The sequence below is a fragment of the Heteronotia binoei genome, chromosome 9 (genome assembly GCF_032191835.1).
Source record: "Heteronotia binoei isolate CCM8104 ecotype False Entrance Well chromosome 9, APGP_CSIRO_Hbin_v1, whole genome shotgun sequence".
NCBI lineage: Eukaryota > Metazoa > Chordata > Lepidosauria > Squamata > Gekkonidae > Heteronotia > Heteronotia binoei.
This window is the reverse complement of record NC_083231.1, coordinates 52,137,314-52,156,869: the sequence shown is the minus strand read 5'-3', so window position 1 is coordinate 52,156,869 and position 19,556 is coordinate 52,137,314. Positions and strand designations below refer to the sequence as shown.

Below are 19,556 nucleotides of genomic sequence, written 5' to 3'. Positions count from 1 at the left end.
AAGTCAACGTTATCAGAGAGAGAGTGTTGTTCTGAAAGGTATCACCAAAGGCCTCTGAGGGAGAACTCACTGGGGCCAGTCCTGACTAAGGCTTCCAGGTTGCTGGGAAATTCTTGGGGATTCTATGGTGGAGTTTGAGGAGGGCATAGGGTAGGGCTTCAGAACGGGGTCTGCCAGAGTCTCTTTCTAGAGCCCATTGTATTTTTCTTCACAACGGGCCTTATCCCTAGTTAGCAATAATTTAATATTTGCAGTAAGCACTACCTTTGTCTGCGTAAGGCCTTTCCCATATAGCCACAAGTTAATATGCTATGGTTCTGCAGGTGTTAGGTCATATCAGAGCGATGGAATTCCCTGAGGTCATTCTCCAACATTCTCTTTGTTTTTGACATAAATTATCCCCTTGGTACGCTGGGATGAAACCAGGGATGAAACCGGAACTTAGATGGCAAACTCACGATGAAACTGCAAGAGCATCTTGTAGGATGGTTATTAAGTCTTATGAGGTGGCAGTAAAGGCTGTTTGAAAAGGAATTTTATACAGCTTCCATTGCATCCAGTAGCTTTTGCCCAGCACACTTGTTTATGGTAGTTAGGTCTCTTAACTTCTCTCACTTAGAGAACTCAAAATGGAATGGAAACACTCTCCTGATCTCTGTCATGTGGAGGAAGGTGGTCTAAAATCGGATTTAATATATTGGAGGGGACTGTAAAGGCATACTCTTTCCTCAAGAAGAACAAGTCAGAGTAACAATCCTGGGCTGCGACAGCTAGAACAGACTGGAGCAGCCACAACGGAATACATGTGGGATAGACTGTGTTCTGGCTGCTCCAGTGTTACACCAAAGCAACAAAACAAATCTGGAAACATGCTAATCATTCCTATTATATCAAGACATTTAAGGGTTACTGCTGTCACTATAGTGCACCGTGGCCAAAGCACTGAAACAGGCACAAAGGGATGGGGTGGCTAAGGTGACAGCTAAATCAATCTACATACTTGTGTCTGCATGTAAAGAAATTATGTTATTTCATAAACTACACTGTTGTGTCTTGGTGGTGTGTATTTTTAATCATAGAACAAAGTGATAATTATTGGTTATTCTGTGGAAATTGGTGTTAAGATAAAATACATCTCTTATCCATCACATTTTTATTTATTGTCCTTGACAACAACCTTATTATTCAGCCAACTTTTATATTTCCCCCAATTTAGTATAATTGACCATACGTATTACATATAAACACTTTTGTCTTTATTTTTCTCTCATACTGATAGTACAATTTCATACTATCTGTTTTCCCCTTCCTTGCGCTTTTCTGATTTTGTGCAGGGATTTGTTTAAGCAAGATAGAGAAGGACAGCATTAGCATTACAATTATAGTATCAGAACATTTATTTAATTCTCCTCTCCACTGAAATTTTCCAGGCAAAGTATAGTAGTTGAAATAATAAAAAAACCATATATTTGTATTAAAACTTAAATGAAAAGCGGCATCAAAAGGTCAGGTAGAAATACATTGTCCCTGTAGTCCAACTCAAATGCTCTCCAAAAAAGAAGCATCTGCACCATTGCAAACATCTTGGAGGGATAGTGCCAATCTAATTTCCCATCATGTTGCTGAAAATTTCTTCAGGGATTCCAGCCAACCAAACCTCCCCAGTGTTGCTTTCAGTAAGAGAGCACCATTCATGGTTCTCAGAATCTGTGCAGAGTGGTATAGGTAGCAGAATCTACATGGTTGTATAATAGCAACATATGTCCTCACATCTTAAAGGTCCTGATCCAATTTATGTGCTTAATATTACTTAAGTATGCTGTTTGTTTTTTTCTGTGGAAAGTTCCCGGTGGTTGCTTTTTATTAAACATGGACTGCCACTTCAATGTACAGTGTGACATGTAGACACTGCTTTAAATAAAATTTACAAAAACTCCCAGCAGAGATGACCAACTGCTTGAAATACTTACAAGAAAGCTCCTGAAACTGGGTCCATGGTTATTCCTTTGTGGCATTTTTTCCTTTTCAATAGTATGCCGAATTGGTCTGTTTCCTCAAAGATTCTATAAATTCTGATTGTTTAGCAGCGCTTCATTGCCGATATTGACTTCAGGCATCATATTTTCACATGCTTACAGAAGAAGCAGTTGATTTTGTACAGCTCATAAAGTGATAATACAAAGAAGAAGAAGTACTTTTCAAATCCAGTTTGTCATCTTTTGTTATCTAACGATCAAAATATCAGATGTAACTGTCATAGTGCACAATGAAAGTCTATTCAAAACTGCCTAAAGTTGATTTACCTATTTTTCTTGCACTATGGAGTCCTCTTTTTGCCCTCTCTGCCCTTGTTGAATACAGTATTTTGCTGAGCACAGGGGACACCTGCTGTAGTGACTGTGAGCTTACTATGTGATTGGGAGATGGAGGGATCATGTTATGGATCACTGAGTTATTTATTTTATGTTATTGATCACTGAATGATTTATTTTAAATAAAAGCCAGTAGTCAGGGTTTTATAGTACAGGTTTGTATCTCAACTTTCACCTCAATTTTCAAAATGCTTAATGTAATGATTCCTTCAATAATACATTTTGAGCACTACACAGTAACATTCAGCAGTTATTTGTCAAGAAGTAAGATTGTTATACTTAACTGGTATCTGCAGAAAGACTTTTGCTGTAAATAATATTCAAATGAAACCAAAAGCTCTAATGTTCTGTTGAAGATTCTGGTACCTGGAGATTCTTGGCTTTGTGCTGGCAATACCGAGTAGCAGGTATTCAGTAGATTAGTTATATACTCAATGATCCTTGAAATAAGATGTTGAACTTTTTTCACCTTCTCATGTACTTCTATGATAACTTGGAAAGTAAACCTAATGCAGTTAATAATGAGCCAAATCTCTTTGGAAAGACAGTGCAAAGTGAAGAAATATATCAGCATTTATTTCCTAAGAATGCTAACTCTGAAGTGATATTATAGACATATACACATGCCTACATTGTAAGTTTCATAATTTTTATAGAACTTTATAAGGTCATTGGGATTTTAGTATGAAAACACTAATTCAGCTAATATTGTTGTAAATAGATAAGGCTTTCTGTTAGTGCTATACTTAAACCAAACCATGGTGTTTCTTCCCATTCCTTCTCCTCTCTTCCTATCATACAGTGATATTGGAATTGGCCAATCTCAGGATGACAGTATTGTAGGGTTGAGGCAGACCAAGCACATTCCTCCGGCTCTACCAGTCAGCGGAACATTGTCGTCAAGCAACCCTGACTTACTGCAGTCACATCACCGCATCTTAGATTTCAATACTACCCCAGGTGAGCAGTATATATTCAATAGCTGCCCTTAAGGTCCTCTCTGGTATTGTGCACTCAGATAAGAATACAGGGGTGGTGGTGGATACTACCAGCTATTCCATTTGACCTCACAGTTCCCCTCTTCACTGAAGCCCCATGTGGGTGCCATGATGACCAGTCTGTATGATGATCACCTCCCCCCTTTGTCAAAAGAAAAAAGATAGGATCTTTTTGAAATAAGTTACAGTTCTCTCTGTTAATGGGTGGCCAGCCATTAACTTGGCCCCAGATGTTTTGGATAGGGCTTTGGGAGCTGTGGCTTGTTTGTTGCAACAGAGCCAGCTGAAGTTGAATCCTATGAAGGCAGAGGTCCTGTTCCTGAGCCATGAGGGATTGGCTGTGGAAATACAGCTCCTAACTTTGGGCAGGGCATTATTGATGCCAGTGCCAAAGGTGTGGAGCCTTGGGGTCATACTGGATGCCTCACTATCTATGGATGCCTTGATCACTGCAGTTGCCAGATAAGCTTTTTTCCACCTGCGGCAGGTGCAGCAGCCGATTCCATACCTCTCCACCCGTGGCTTGGCTACAGTGATCAATGCAATGGTCGCTTCCAGTTTGGACTACTGTAACTTGCTCTATAAGGCTTACCCTTGAATCTGACCCAGAAATTGCAGCCAGTGCAAAATGCAGCAGAGTGCGTGCTGATGGTGATGCCTCCGTGGGTGTACATTCAGCCTGTGCTCTGTGAACTGTTTCAAGATATTGGTATTAATCTTCAAGTCCTTGACTGCCCAGGGACCAACATACCTGCAAGACCACCTCTCCCCGTATGTGCCCTGTTGAGCCTTGCACCAATTAGATCAGCACCGAATTAAATTGCGGTTTTTAAATTGTTAGTTTTAATTTATGGTTTTAATGTAATTTAATTGAGAAATATAATTGTCATGAAATTGGGGTATTTTATTATTGTATTATTGTATTGTTGTAATGTTTATATTTTATGCTATGTAAGCCACCCTGAGCCTGCTTTGGTGGGGAGGGGGGATATAAATAAAAAAAAATACTAATTATTATTAGCACTTACTGGTGATTCCTGGCTCAAAATATGTCCACCTAGCCTCAACCCGATGCAATAATCTCCAACTAGAAAGCAGGGCCTTGTGAAATTTTTCACAGTTCTGCAGGGACTATAAGATGGAGCTGTTCCACAAGGCTTTTGAGCGAGGCGGTGGACATCAAATACCATCTGGCCCCTCCTGTTATCACTTGTTATTATCTTTTATGCAGTCCTATTATCACCATGGACAAGGTGGAAGAGGAGATTGGATTTATGTCCTGCCCTTCACTACCTGAAGGAGTCTCAGAGTGGCTTATGGTCTCCTTTCCCTTCCCCTCCCTTCCCTTCACCTCCATACAACACACACCCTGTGAAGTAGGTGGAGCTGAGAGAGCTCTAACAAAAGCTGCTCTTGAGAGAAACAGCTCTGCAAGAACTTGTGACTGACTAAAGGTCATACCAGCAGGTCATCTGGAGGAGTGGGGAATCAAACCTGATTCTTTCAAATAAGACTCCGCACACTTAACCACTACACCAAGCTCTTAAGTAAGCTGTTAAAGAACTTTTGGGACTCAGTTGCTGAGAGCACCAAGGAACTATTGATGTCCCTATGAAAAGCCAAAATGGCTACCAAATGTACCTCAATGGATGAGGATGCTAAACCCCTATCCCTCAGTGATAGTTACTGATCAAATATCTTTGGCAAACTACAGGAGTTTGGAGTGATACCTTGACCCTTTGCCCATAATACAAACTTATTCCACTTAGAAGCATAGGATTTTCAAGTGCATGGTCTGTGACAAACCATGACATATGAACATATGAAGCTGCCTTATACTGAATCAGACCTTTGGTCCATCAAAGTCAGTATTGTCTTCTCAGACTGGCAGCAGCTCTCCAGGGTCTCAAGTTGAGGTTTTTCACACCTATTTGCCTGGACCCTTTTTTGGAGATGCCGGGGATTGAACCTGGACCTTCTGCTTCCCAAGCAGATGCTCTACCACTGAGCCACCGTCCCTCCCCAACGACCTCTATTGCCCTCTGTTATAGCCCACTTAATTAGAACCAACCATGCTGTCAGATGCAGGGAATGCACTTCAAGATGTAGAACTGGGCCTATGTGTAAGAGGTCTGCTGGGGGTAGGGTTCTGTGAACTCCCTTGGCCAGTCCCCACAAGGTTGGGAACCACACATTTCTCAGTCAGCAAGGGTAGAGGAGTATGCAGGCAGCCCTGTTGGCCTTTGGTTCGGCTACCACCAAAAAGTCTGAGGGGGGTTGCTTTCGCCCTATTCCCTCTCTCTCTCCTGCCAGTTGCCTTTCCCATGAGTTTGTGTGGGATTGGTCTGGCCCTTCCTCTCTGGCCTTTCGTGGGCTGGACTAATAAAAGATTTCCTGGGTCCCTCCACATGCTCTCTTTTCAGGAGTGGGCTTGGTGATTGAGGGGAATCTGGGCCATTGACCTCCCTGGCTGGGCCCTCCCTTCTCCCATCTGACCCTCTCTTCAGGTTTTAGGAGGCTGTTCTGTCTGCCTGCACAAGCCCCAGGAGGTTCCCAGCTGCTGCTGGCCATCTCCTCCAGCCTGTTCTCAGGTATAGCCTGTTGCCTGAGCATGCAGCATGCTGCTGCTGGGGCCTTTCCAAATATGACATCACACTGTCTGGGCTGCCTGCCTTAACAGTGTCCTGAGCAAGGCTGTCCCCACTGCCCCCCTCACAGGAGTATGAAAATGGGACTACCACCCCATACAATAACTTTTTGGTCATCAATTTAGGAAGGAGAAATCCTCAAGGGCAGAGTTCCAGAATTAAACATGAGTCAGTAACATCTAATGTATGTGTTACCATGTATAATATTATTGGGCTGTCTTCCTGTAAACACTAGGGAAAGAACATTGGAACCTTCTTTTTCTTCAGTAAATTTTGGTCTTCCACCAGTGTCTTGTAGTCGATTTTTTTAACACTCAGTACTCCCTTAAGGGCTTTAAAGAAGCTGGGCTGTAATTTCAAGCTACAGAGTACACTTTAAACTTTTAGAAGTACGCAGTTTAAATTGTTTTGTTACTTTGGACCGTGTTAAAGATGGAGATTGGGGAGGCATTCAGGAAATGAAATGTACTAGAGCAGAAAGAAAAGCAGCTTGACAGAATTGCCATTGCTTATAGCTTGGAGGAATTGACCATGCCTGAAGATGGAACATAAAACTACTTGCTATGTTAGGTGCCTTTGAAATTCAACATTTTATTATGCTGGTGACCATAGCCAAAGGGAACATTTCTTAAAACTTGCACCACATTTTTCCTTTAAAATTCAGATGGCTTGGAATACAGATTTGCCTAGGGTGTCAGTCAGTCAGTCAGTCAGTTTATTGCGGCTCTAGGCCAATCGACAGCAACAACACAACTCATCAATAACAGTACAACACAACACCAAGTTGAAATATAACGTAACAATATAAAACTTGTACATCCATCAAAGTGGTAATAAAATTAGCTGACGTAGGCAACACTTAACTAAAAGCATCTTCTTTCAAATACAGACAGCATTAAATTTCTTCCTGTCGAGGTCGGTAACATATAGAAACTTAGCAAGATCCAAAGAAAGTTGATCACTCCCATCCCCTAAGAGGAAGTAAATGGTTTGGGCCTGATTTAAAGATTCAGCTAGCATTAGATGGTTCCGCAAAAGTCTGTACCTTGCCTCTGTATGGAAAAGACAGTTCAGAATAAGGTGGGAAACCGTATCGACCTCCTCCAGGCCGCACGGACAGATCCTGTCTTCTAACGGGATCTTGTGGAAACGGCCCCTCAGTACTGCTGTGTCCAGAATGTTCAGGCGTGCCAAGGACAGCATCCGCCTGATCTTAATTGGCTGTATCTTTTCTAGATACCTGGCACATTTAAGGTCACTTGTAAAAAAGGTTGGGATATACATCCCCCCAACTTTGGCCAGAGATTGTTTTAACTCCAATTCCAGTAATCGGTCTCTGATAATTTCTTTTGCCCCGTTCTTGAACATGAGGGCTAGGGAATCAATATTCAGATCACATTCCTCTAATTTGGAATTTAATTTCCTCAACCAATTGCTGACAAATGAGTCGTAGAAGATTTGGTGTACAATGTCATCCGGATTGGCCAGCACTCTTAAAAGGAGACTCAAACCTCTATTCCACATTACTGTGGAGAGGCTTGGAAGCCCCGTTTCCAGCCTGTTTGCAATAGATGAGGCATATTTTGGCACCTGAAGGATACATCGTACAAACTTCGATTGAACCATCTCCAATTTGGTTATTTTGTTATACAGGAAAATCTCGGCTCCGTACATTAATTGGGGTATAACCTTAGCGTTATAAACCTTAATCGCCGCTAAGGCGTTATAAGCGCCCTTGGAGGTGTAAAACTCCTGCAGAGCGAGCGCCGTGCGTTGGGCGTTACAGTGTACGTTTTCAATGTGCCCTTGGTAAGATCCTGTGTGATGAAAAACAACCCCCAGATATTTGTATGTTTTAACTTGTTTCAGTTTTTCATCATTAAAACGCCAATTCATTTCTCTAAATCTTTTGGTGAAGACTATAATTTTAGACTTGTCCCTGTTAACGACTGGATCTGTGTCCAGACAAAAGAGGGAAAGCATCTTAAGCGACCTGCGTAAACCGACTTGGGTTCTTGACAGTAGTAACACGTCGTCTGCATACATCAAGATGGGCACAGCAATCTTCCCAATCTTAGGGGGATGCAGACCGGGGTCAGTAAAATACCCTACAATGCTATTAATATATAAATTAAAAAGTTGCGGGGCTAGTATACAACCTTGTTTGACACCTTTACTTGTTTGAATTGGATGTGTCAGATGACCTTGAGGTGTGCATTTTACCTGCATACTAGAATTTTCGTACAGTTTCATCATGAGGAATAAAAGTCTACGGTCAATTGATGTACTGTACAGTTGGCGCCACAGCTTGTCCCTTGGAACAGAATCAAAGGCTGCTTTAAAATCTATAAACGCTGCATATAAACGAGAACCCTTTACTGCAGCCTGCTTATCGACTAGGAATTTCAGTATTAGCACGTTGTTCAAGTGAGAACGATTACTTCTAAAGGCTGCTTGTACATTTGCCAGGATGTGATTTTCTTCCATCCAAGTTGTTAATTTCTCCCGTAGGTGCAAGGCATATAGTTTTCCCATAATATTTAAAAGGCTGATTGGCCTATAATTTTCAGGCTTCTCTCTCCCGCCTTTCTTATATATAGGAGACACTATGGCCTTGCTCCATTCCTCTGGCAATTTACCTGTTTCGTCTATAAAGGTAAATAGGGAAGCTAGAACAGGCGTCCACCAGTCCTGGTATGATTTTATCAGTTCTATCCGGACACCATCCGACCCTGGGGCTTTCCCACTTCTAATCTGCTTTATCAGCAGTTCAATTTCTAAACAGGTAACCGGTTCCCACTTAGGGCAGTCTGTTAACTCTAGCTGTAATGGAGGGGAAACTTTGGAGTCTAGCCCGGCATTATATAGCTTACTAAAGTGGATCTCCCACTCTTTAGGGCTAATAAAATTCTTAGGACAATAGGGACCTTTCCGTTGTAACCGGTTTAATTCGTTCCAAAAACAGGACGGATTTTTATTTTTGGCAGCCGTATATAATTTTAGCCAATTTTCTTTGATATAAGCTCTTTTCTTTTGTTTAATCAAGAGCTTGTATTGTCTTTTTACTAGCTTATATTTAGCTCTAACTAGCCAATTATCGGACAATTTTAACTTCAAAAACAAGTCATTGAGGGATTTCCTGAGAGTTCTACAATCCAAGTCATACCATTCGTTTGGGTGGCCTCGGAATCCAGACCCTAGGTGGAATTTTGCTTCTTGAATCAAATTGGGTTTCAAGATTTTAACTAGCTTGTTGTAACCATTCACTTTATCAGAATCTGCCTCTAGCATTTCCTGCTGCAACTCAACCATTTCCTTGGATTCCAAAATATGCTTCATTTTAACACACACTTGCTGTGACCATGGAATACTCCTTCCATTGCTGTCTAAAAGCTCCGATGAACAGGGGCTTATTGTTAGTCGTTTGACAGTGGAACCAAGGTTTAATTCCAGTTTTAGAGGGAGATGGTCACTTTCTGATCTAATGGGGACACTAAAGTCCTTAATTAGCTCGGCCAGTGAGTTTGATACTAAAAAATAATCAATTAAAGAGGGGCTGCGGGATCCCCAGTATGTTAGCTCTGCTGGTTGGTCATTGCCTAGGGTGTAATGCTCAGCAAGTAGAAATAAACTCCTTTAATCAACAAATGCATAAATTCACTGGTGGAGAGTATTGATGATCACAAGCACAGACAGATAGCTCTAAATTCATGAAGGAAAGGTCAATCAATGGCTACTAGCCACGTTAGCTAAAGGAAGCCTCCACTATCAGAGGCATTAAAACTCTGAATACCAGTGCTAGGTAAAGAGTTTGGGTGTTTTACTGGAGCCTTCATTATCAATGGAGGCCCAGATAGCAGCCACTGCCAAGTCAGCATTCTTTCATCTGAAGCGGGCAAGGCAGTTGGCCCCCTTCCTGGAACGCCGCGACCTCGCAACAGTGATCCATGCAACGGTCACCTCAAGATTGGACTACTGTAATGCCCTCTACTTGGGGCTACCTCTGTGCCGGACTCGGAAGCTGCAGCTAGTGCAGAATGCGGCGGCCAGGCTGCTACTGGGGCTCCCGAAATGGGAGCACATACAGCCGGGGCTGCGCGGACTGCACTGGCTGCCGGTTATCTACCGAGTCCAGTACAAAGTGTTGGTTATTACCTTTAAAGCCCTATATGGCCGAGGACCTGCCTACCTAAGGGACCGTCTCTCCCCGTATGAACCCCAGAGGGCACTGAGGTCAGCAAGTAAAAACAAAATGACCATCCCTGGGCCGAGAGAGGCCAGGCTCCAAAGCACCAGGGTGCGAGCCTTTTCAGTTGCGGCACCTGCACTGTGGAACCAGCTCCCGGAGGAGGTGCGGGCCCTGCGGAACCTCGACCAGTTCCGCAGGGCCTGCAAGACTGCCCTTTTTAGATGCGCCTATAGTGATACGGACTGCTGAGTTGCAATGAATGAAGAACCGCCATCTTTAACACCATTTAAACTGGCAGCATCAGCGCCAGAACAGCCATTACTGCCAGATATATATATATAATGTAATGTAAATTAAGTGTTTTAACTGAATTAACGGGTTTTTATATTTTTAATTTTAAATGTTAATCTAATGTTTTACTATTTATGTTAATATACTATTCACTGTTAGCCGCCCTGAGCCGCTTTGCGGGGAGGGCGGGGTAGAAATAAAATTTATTATTATTATTATTATTATTAGGAGGCAACATTAGGGAAAAACCTGCCTCTAGGCCATTTTTGGCCCTTTAGAATAACTGGCTAATGTGGAGGGTAGGTAGATCTCTGGTCTGATCCAGCAAGGCTCTTTTCATGTTCTTCTTGTAAAGTACATGTCCGTCAGAAGTTCTACTATACCTCAGATTGTAAAACAGGATTCATATAAAGTGTATTCCGGCTTCTGTTGCTGCTGTTTATGAGCAACAGCTTAACAGGAGCAAAGCACAGATGATCCAGGCTAGCTGAGAGAAAACAAGCTAAAAATGAATCCAGACAAGACTTGGGTGAGAATACTTTGCCTGTATTAAACAGTATTGTAATGAAGTTGACAAGCTCAGCATTTTATTGGATCCTTCACTATTGTTAGAAGATCAAATATCTGCAGTAGGAAAGACAGTGTTTTTTTGTTTTTGCTTGGATATGGTGTGGAAATTGGTTTCCTTCCTGTTTTCCTGCTGATTCATGCTTCTTTAACTGAAAGTCTTGGTTTCTGCAACGCATTCTCTTGAAACTGTCCTTGAAAATGATTTAGAAGCTTCAGTTACTTAGTGATGAGGACCCAGAGTTGTAAGTTTATTGCTTCAACCTGAAGCAGCTTCATGGGCTGCCCTTTTGTTTCTGAGATCACTTTAAGATGCAGTCATTGATCTTAAAGTTCTGAATGACCTGCAGCTTGACTACTTGAAAGTCCAATATGAACAGGTTCTTTCAGAGTTTCCTCCTGTTGGACCCTTCACCTTGTCCCAGATTCACAAGCAGTGTAAGGTTGTTCTTTATACATGGTTACTTGGCTATGATGTTGGTTATATAAGAAGCTTCTGCATGCGCTGTAGGCTGTTCAAATTGGGGAGCTTTGAGTTTGGGCAAAGTCAAGGATTGTGCATTTTCTTTCCCAAGGTTCTACATTTTCCCTAGGCTTGCCCACAGTTGTCTAGAAACTACAATTTATTTATCCTAAAATTTTATTTTGTTTTTTTCCTAGTGTAAACAGTGAGTGAAGAGTCTGTCAAAGGTCAGCCAAATCTGTCAACAAAACATTAAAATAAATTGCACTGGTTGTAAATTATCTCAAGACTTAATTTGCTCTTGTGTTTTTTAAATATTTCAGCAAAGATGTGAGGATGATCATGAAAACAGGAGATAGGAAAAGTGAGAAGAGGAATGGGGGTCATTGAGTAATAACAGCATTTGTTTATGGAACTGTGGAGAAGAGAAGGAGAAATAAGAACAGAATCAAGCAATGGGTGGGGCTTGGCTTTAGCATTTATTGCATAATGGAACTTGGAAATTGGAACTGACTATAAAAGGGGTCTGTGAACTTTTCCATACTATACTTTAATCCTGGTTTAGCCCTGTCTCTGAACTGACATTCCACACAAAACTTGAGTTCACCCCTTTTTTTTTTTTTAATCTTCGACCCCCCCCCCCCCTTTCCGCATTTCACTGAGTTCACCTCAGTTTCACCCCACGATTGTCCTGGGATATATGGATGCTGTTTTGCCTAGGGGTTTCCTGCAGGGTAAATGAACATGAGTCAAACTCAGAGAAAACCCAGGTAGAGCTCTAGATGTGGAAAGGGCCTCTGAATAGAAACCTGCAAAGAAATAGGTTGTTGTCCAGAAGCCTAGTGTTCTCATTCACATGAGTAGAAGAGTAGAAATAAGAGCAGATGACAGTAAAGGAAAAGCAACCTGCTTTTATTCAGCAAAGGAGTTTCTTATTTTAGGGCTTTGTTAAAACTGGGTATTGTGTTTTTTCTGTTCTAAGATCATTTTTTTTTTTCATTTTAGAGTTTGATAAGAAAAAGATAGCAGGATGGAGCTTTGTTAGGTTACCACAAATTTTTATTGGTATATTACAGCAAGTCAGATTTATCCCATTTGTTGCCTGGTGGAAAGTGACTTTAAAACAAGTAGGGAAAACTGATATTTTAAAAAGAAGAATGTCTAGCGAATAGTTTCATGCAAGAACAATTTCTTAGGAAGAAGAAGACTCCACAAAACAAGCATTCTCCATTAGATGATGGAATAGGATTTTTGTTTGTTTGTTTCAGACTTACCAGATCAAGTTCTGAGAGTTTTCAAAGCAGACCAGCAAAGTCGGTACATTATGATCAGTAAAGACACAACTGCAAAGGAAGTGGTTATTCAAGCAATCCGAGAGTTTGCTCTAACTACCACTCCCGATGCATATTCTTTGTGTGAAGTCTCAGTCACTCCAGAAGGCGTAATCAAGCAAAGGAGGCTTCCAGATCAACTTTCCAAGCTTGCTGACAGAATACAGCTTAGTGGAAGGTAGGAGTGCCATATCGGCCATTTCAGTTAATAAATTGCTTATCAAATTTGTCACATTCAGAATATTCTATTAATTTTTGGGATATTTCATTTTCATAGATATTATCTGAAAAACAATATGGAGACTGAAACATTGTGTTCTGATGAAGATGCTCAGGAATTGCTGCGAGAGAGTCAAATTTCTCTACTGCAGCTCAGTACTGTTGAAGTAGCAACCCAACTCTCAATGCGTAACTTTGAACTGTTCCGTAACATTGAGCCTACAGAGTACATAGATGACTTGTTTAAGCTGAAGTCTAAAATTAGCTGTTCTAACTTGAAAAAGTTTGAAGAAGTAATAAACCAAGAAACCTTTTGGGTAGCATCTGAGATTCTACGAGAAACCAACCAGCTGAAAAGGATGAAGATAATTAAGCACTTCATTAAGATAGCATTGCACTGCAGGGAATGCAAGAATTTCAACTCCATGTTTGCAATAATAAGGTAAAGAAGAGAATTCTTTATTTTCTTTGGTTTCACACAGCATTTGTAAGATTTAACATATAAATTGATACACTGTAGTGAAACTGTACTAGATACCAAAATATTACCTTTTTTTGTATTAATGAAACATTACAAGAATAATATCCCTTGAGATAATCCATGTCATATATTTTGGCCAGAGGCCTAGTTCAAGTAGGGCAAATGAAAAGGATGTGTATTTCTTCCAGAAACACTTTGATGTTTAAATAATCATAATAAGCTTGACTTTAGCACTTACCTATCTGTAAGTATTTCTAAACAATACACAGACAAAAATGTTTGTTGGATTGGATTTGATAAACAAAATATGATTTGGGGGTGGAGTCTCTAGTATGAAATATGAAGATCCATTTCATGTATAACTACATGTATGAGGGGCTGAGTATTATTCTGAATAGATGCACTTCATTCAACTATATTACTAATTTCAAGGATATCTTTGTTAGGTATGCATAACTCCAGTTGACAGCTGGATAGGCTACCAGGCTGAAAGATGAAAGGTAGCTCAGCAGAAGTTAACTGTTCAATTTGCAGTGTCTCTTTTAGAGAAGATTTAGTGCAGGAGAGTTTTTAATCTAGTTCTGCAAACAAAACCTGATTCTGAGTTGTCTGGTTAGTGCCCTATTTCTAACATTCCTTTTTGGATGGAGAGTTGTGGAACAGGTTGCTGTTTTACCACTTCAGATGTCACTATGCTTATAGGCCTCTTGTTTGATTTATAACCCAAAATGTAATCACAAAACTGTATAAGAACTTTCATATATAAAGAAAATAGTACTTCATTGCTTCTGCATGTACAGATACCTTTGGACATATGAGATGTTGATGTTTGCAACTATGTCACTTCTTGTCATTTATATAAGTCTTATAAGACTTACCTGTGAGTTGCCTCAGGATTCTAACTTTATTCTTCTTTGGATACCCTTCAAGACCTGATCTGGTGAAATGAGCTCCCCATAGAGATCAGGGCCCTGCAGAACTTTACAGTTTTGTAGGGCCTGTAAACGGAGCTGTTCTGCTAGGCTTTTAGTTGAGGCAGTGGATATCCAATATGATTGACCCCTCTTGCTCAAACTGCTGGCTTAAATTTCCATAAAACTGCTTATTTATTTACTTGGGAACTTGCTGATCAAACTATATTAAAATCTGAAACAGACCCAGAATAACATGTTAGAATGCCATCTCAGTGTTGTTTACTGTGGTTTTAACTGAGGTGTATTAGCTTTTAAAGACATGGCTTACTGTTATGTTGTAACTCACCTTTAGCCCACTTCAGTGGGGAGGGCAGGATAGAAACTGAATAAAATGTGATAGATAAGGATGATCATGAGTTACCATCAATATACTGCTGATATCCACTTTTTTGTGGCTTGGAGCCTACAGAATGTTTGTAAAGACGTTTACTGTGGATGACAACAGGATTTTGAAAAATATTTTGATGCTAAATTTGGAGATGACTGAGAAGTAGGTGGTATCCTTTTTGGCATGTGTCAGCAGTACCTAGGTTCTTTTTTAGAAAACAAACTTCACTGAACTACATTGGATAAAAAAAAATCCCACATAATTTGAAACTGGCAGTCATTGTGTCCTCATGACCTCTATACTAGATTACTGTAAGAAGATAAAATTTGTAAGTAATCTCAGTACTGGAATGGATTACCAGTGATCCAAGAATAATTCTGAATCATGTCTAGAGAAATTCTGATCATTGTTATGGAAGTCAATAGGGTGAGAAACTATCACTCAGTAAATAAATTGATTCGGTAATTAGGGCCTCACGATCATTAGCCAGGTCTGAAATATAGTTTTAGCATCAGTTAAGGCATTTTAGTTGACCATTTTAACTGCTGACACTGTCATAGGAAGCAAAGCTGAATGTCAGATCTGGAACTCTTGACAACAGAGGGCTTTTATAATCAATATCACCACTGCATACAAATGAACATAGCTAGTTGATGTCTCTTCTGGAACTCTGGTAATAACATGCTTCTTTTGCCTAGTACTAAGAGAATGATTCATAGTGTTCCACAGCTGCAGTTGCTGAATAGTCTTTACTGTACTACTCATTACAATACTTCCATCTGGCAGTAACAAATGCTTACTGATGATCATGGCAACATCCTACTAAAAGTGTCCCCAGTTTATATAAGAGTCTGTTGCCCTGTTACTGTTTGAAAGGCAACATTGCAATGTGTCTGGCAGTATTTTTGGTAAAGCAGTGAAACTGCAATTTACTTCTACTGATTCCTGTTGAGATTAATCTTCAACTCATGTATACTGTTTGAATATGACAGTTTTAAATGCTTTAAAGATGTATAGTCCTTGAAACCTTGAAATCTGGTAATTAATACCAGATTTAATTGCTCCATTAAATTATTCAGTTATTTTTCTTCTTGCTCCACAAATTTGTATATTAGAACCAATACTCCCTCTAAGCTGTGGCGTCCTGTGAGCAAAAATTCCATTTCATGAGCTATTGGCATTAAAGTTGTGAGCTGCTGCATAAATTAGTTTGCTCGGAGGCCATTTTCCTGGCTAAGACAAAAATGTGTGAGCTGGTGGTTAAAACCTCACACTAATTCAGCTTAGAGGGAATACTGATTAGAACATATTTGTGAGATTCTTTGCATGCAGGTTTATTTCAGAGAAGTTAGAATCCATTTAACTTTTTCTTTAGTGGCCTGAACTTAGCTCCTGTTGCAAGACTTCGTACCACTTGGGAAAAACTTCCAAGCAAATATGAGAAATTGTTTCAAGATCTTCAGGATTTATTTGATCCATCACGGAACATGGCAAAATACCGTAATGTCTTGAACAGCCAAAACCTACAGCCCCCAATTATTCCATTGTTCCCTGTAATTAAAAAAGACCTCACGTTCCTTCATGAAGGTAAGAAAAAAAAACCCATACAAATGATTCATCATTTTTTAAATTGCTGACTAGTGGCAGATGATACACTTACTGGTACATAACTCTTTTACCAATGTAGGCAATGACTCTAAAGTGGAAGGTTTGGTCAACTTTGAAAAACTACGAATGATTGCAAAAGAGATTCGCCATGTGGGCCGAATGGCTTCTGTTAACATGGATCCTGCTTTAATGTTCAGGACTAGGTGAGGTTGTTTTGATCTTAATAGAAATTTATTTAAAAGCCTAAAGTGTGTGTGTGTGCTACTACCAACAGAAGTTAATATGCTTTGTGGTTAGTCCAAGCATGCATCCTGGAGCTCAGAAGGCATTATGTGTTGGCTGCAGCTTATTTAATCATGACCATTTATATTACTAGATGCAACCATCTGAAAGTAAGCACTATTTTCATGTATTTTAGTACTAGCTTTGTAGCATGAGTCCACAATCTTTTATAATACTACATCAGTCTTCCAAATGAATATGACAAATGGTAGGTAATCTCTAAGTCCATACAGTCACAATTTAACTGTCCTGTGTTTAGTAACACACACACCTTGCTTTTTTGTGGTATTGTATTTTTTTTCTGGGGTTTGCCAGCTTCAGCCATGTGACTCAATAATGCTGTTGTGAGCAACTGTATTTTGCCTTATAAAAAAATTACTGTTGCAGTTTAATGGCTACATTAATGAAGAACACTGTTGTCTCATTACATACATGCTGCTGACACAAATTAGGTGTATATCACCTTTGCAGCTGAAGCTGTTGCAGGGAGTCGATGAAGAAACTTGCTTCTAGAAGTATTACCATGCTTCTTTTTCAAAAGCAGCATGAAGGCCTGGCATTGAAAGTACTTTGGTGAGACTTTATTTAATACTTTAGAAAGTAGGGTAGTGCACATGTTCTATGGGACACACCAGGCTTTCAAATGGTTGAAATTTAACTAATGAATATAAGTAGCACATATTCGTATTAATCATGTCTGTTACCTGATAGTACTTGATTTTATAAAATGTAAATTCATAAAAGCTTTGATAAGTTTATAATTTTCTTCCTTATGATAATAAAGGATACTTGAATTTTAAAATTAGTTTGGACATTTGAAAGCATGCCACTTGGTTCAATGTATAGGGAATGCATGCATAAGCAAAGTACATTATATGAAACGTGAGAAGTAAGGAATCACAGAAACATTATTATTGCAAATTGTATAGCAGGTATATTTACTGCAGGTTGAAGCAAGTAGTTGTATATGTAACTTCGCGAGTTTTTCATTTAGTACATTTGCACACTCTGTGGAGTTCCTATAATAAGGCTTTTGTGGGCTTTCTTGTACTGCTTGTCCTCATCTTTTTCTTCTGAGCTTATAATCTTTCTCTGTCTCTTCCTTAAATCCATGCTACAATATTCATGGCTCTCACTTGTAGGAAGAAGAAGTGGAGAAGCTTGGGGTAAGTGGTTGCAGAGAAAACATACAGACAAGCATTCTTTTCTGGACACCCGCATTATTTCCTCTTGCTTCCCTTAATTTTCTGGTGCTCTGGCATTTTCTCCCTTTGTTAACCCTTTTGTTCTTGCATTAAATTTAATCCAGTACTGCTTATGCTTCAGGACAGCAACCCAAGAGCTGTGAAACAGAAAAGCAAGTGATGAGACACCATAGTTTCATCCAGTAGCCCCAGAGTTGCCATTCTTAGTGGAAATAGTGTTCAAAATGAGGACTTGTAGAATGGTGGTTCAAATTTAAAAAGGCATTTATTTGTAGATACATTAATAGAACTGTCTAAAGCCACATATTGTATCAGTTTGTCTATTATGCTTTTTACAGCTCAACTAACTAAATTTTCTTTCTACAAACCAGCCTCCATTTTATGCTGTTAACAAATTAGAAGCAAAATAGCTATCATACATAAATATATCCAGCTCTGCATGCTGTTTTCTTATTAACTAATAGAACATTTTATTTAACATTAAATTCTATTTAGTTGGGTTAATGGGGGGTAATCCAAATACAGAAGGTTTTGTGATACATTACAAATAGAATAAAATATTTCAATATGCATCCCCAGAAAGTATATGGTGCGTTCTGCCTGCTGCAATTTGAAGCTCAGCTTCAGTGATGCTTTGAACACTATTGTTGGTTAGGTACACTTTGTTGCATGAGCCTTTTTTGTGCCCTGACCCTTGCAGTATTCAGCCTACAATGAGAGTTGGCTTGGCCATTTTTTTCTGCGATGAAGTAGAATTGCATATTTGGAGCAGAATAACTCACAGGAACTTTAGTCAGTGGACACACACACATGCTCACATGCCAGTACAACTGAATTAAGAGTGTTCCTGATTCTTAAACTTTCTCTCTATTGTAGCTATATGACTTACTTGAATGAGGCATGTAAGCTTTGACCATAGACTGACATCATTCTGACCTTTGCATGTTTCAAGTTCATTGAAAGATACTGTGATAACCATGTTACACATTTATCATCTTGTCTTGCTTCACCCTAGGTCTCTCAGTCAAGGTAGTACAAACACAGCAGTGCTTGATGTTGCACAAACAGGTGGACACAAAAAACGAGTCCGTCGCAGTTCATTTCTCAATGCCAAAAAACTATATGAAGATGCTCAGATGGCTCGTAAAGTCAAGCAGTATCTCTCTAACTTGGACCTGGAAATGGATGAAGAGAGCCTCCAAGCACTGTCCCTACAATGTGAACCAGCCAGCAATACATGTGAGCAGTTCTCTTCTAAAAATAAAAGAATTATAGGGGAAAATTGCAGAAACTCTTTGTCTCCCTTTTCTGTTTTATGTGATAATACAGCTTTCTACCATTCTACAGTCTTGAAGCCCTTAGAGTAGGGTAGCACAAGCTGAAGGTAGTGCTGTTCATTTTTGCTCTTTCTTCCTAATTTGGGGGGGGGGGGGGGGATGAACCCATTACACAATTGTTGTACTCCAAGTTCTGAGATGGCAAGATTATCACTTGATTAGGTCTTTTTGGAAGCACTAAGAGGGACCAGAAGAAACTTAAATAGGATAAGTGTTGTCTTATGGTTGATTTTAGTCTTATAATTTATTCATAAAATTATACT

General features: G+C 39.8%; 1 protein-coding gene across 8 annotated transcripts in view; it reads left to right on the top strand.

Moving 5' to 3' along the window:
• The window catches only part of RAPGEF2 (Rap guanine nucleotide exchange factor 2), a 252,297-nt gene that overhangs the window by 212,649 nt on the left and 20,092 nt on the right, over positions 1-19,556 (top strand). For 7 of the 8 annotated variants that reach the window (XM_060246577.1, XM_060246579.1, XM_060246576.1 and 4 more), the window contains 7 exons: positions 3,175-3,332; positions 12,797-13,037; positions 13,137-13,520; positions 16,237-16,448; positions 16,549-16,672; positions 17,894-17,917; positions 18,972-19,195. In XM_060246577.1, coding sequence (XP_060102560.1) covers positions 3,175-3,332; positions 12,797-13,037; positions 13,137-13,520; positions 16,237-16,448; positions 16,549-16,672; positions 17,894-17,917; positions 18,972-19,195 — 1,367 coding nt within the window. The remainder of the gene's footprint in view (positions 1-3,174; positions 3,333-12,796; positions 13,038-13,136; positions 13,521-16,236; positions 16,449-16,548; positions 16,673-17,893; positions 17,918-18,971; positions 19,196-19,556) is intronic. The other variant, XM_060246578.1, reaches the window with a different exon arrangement.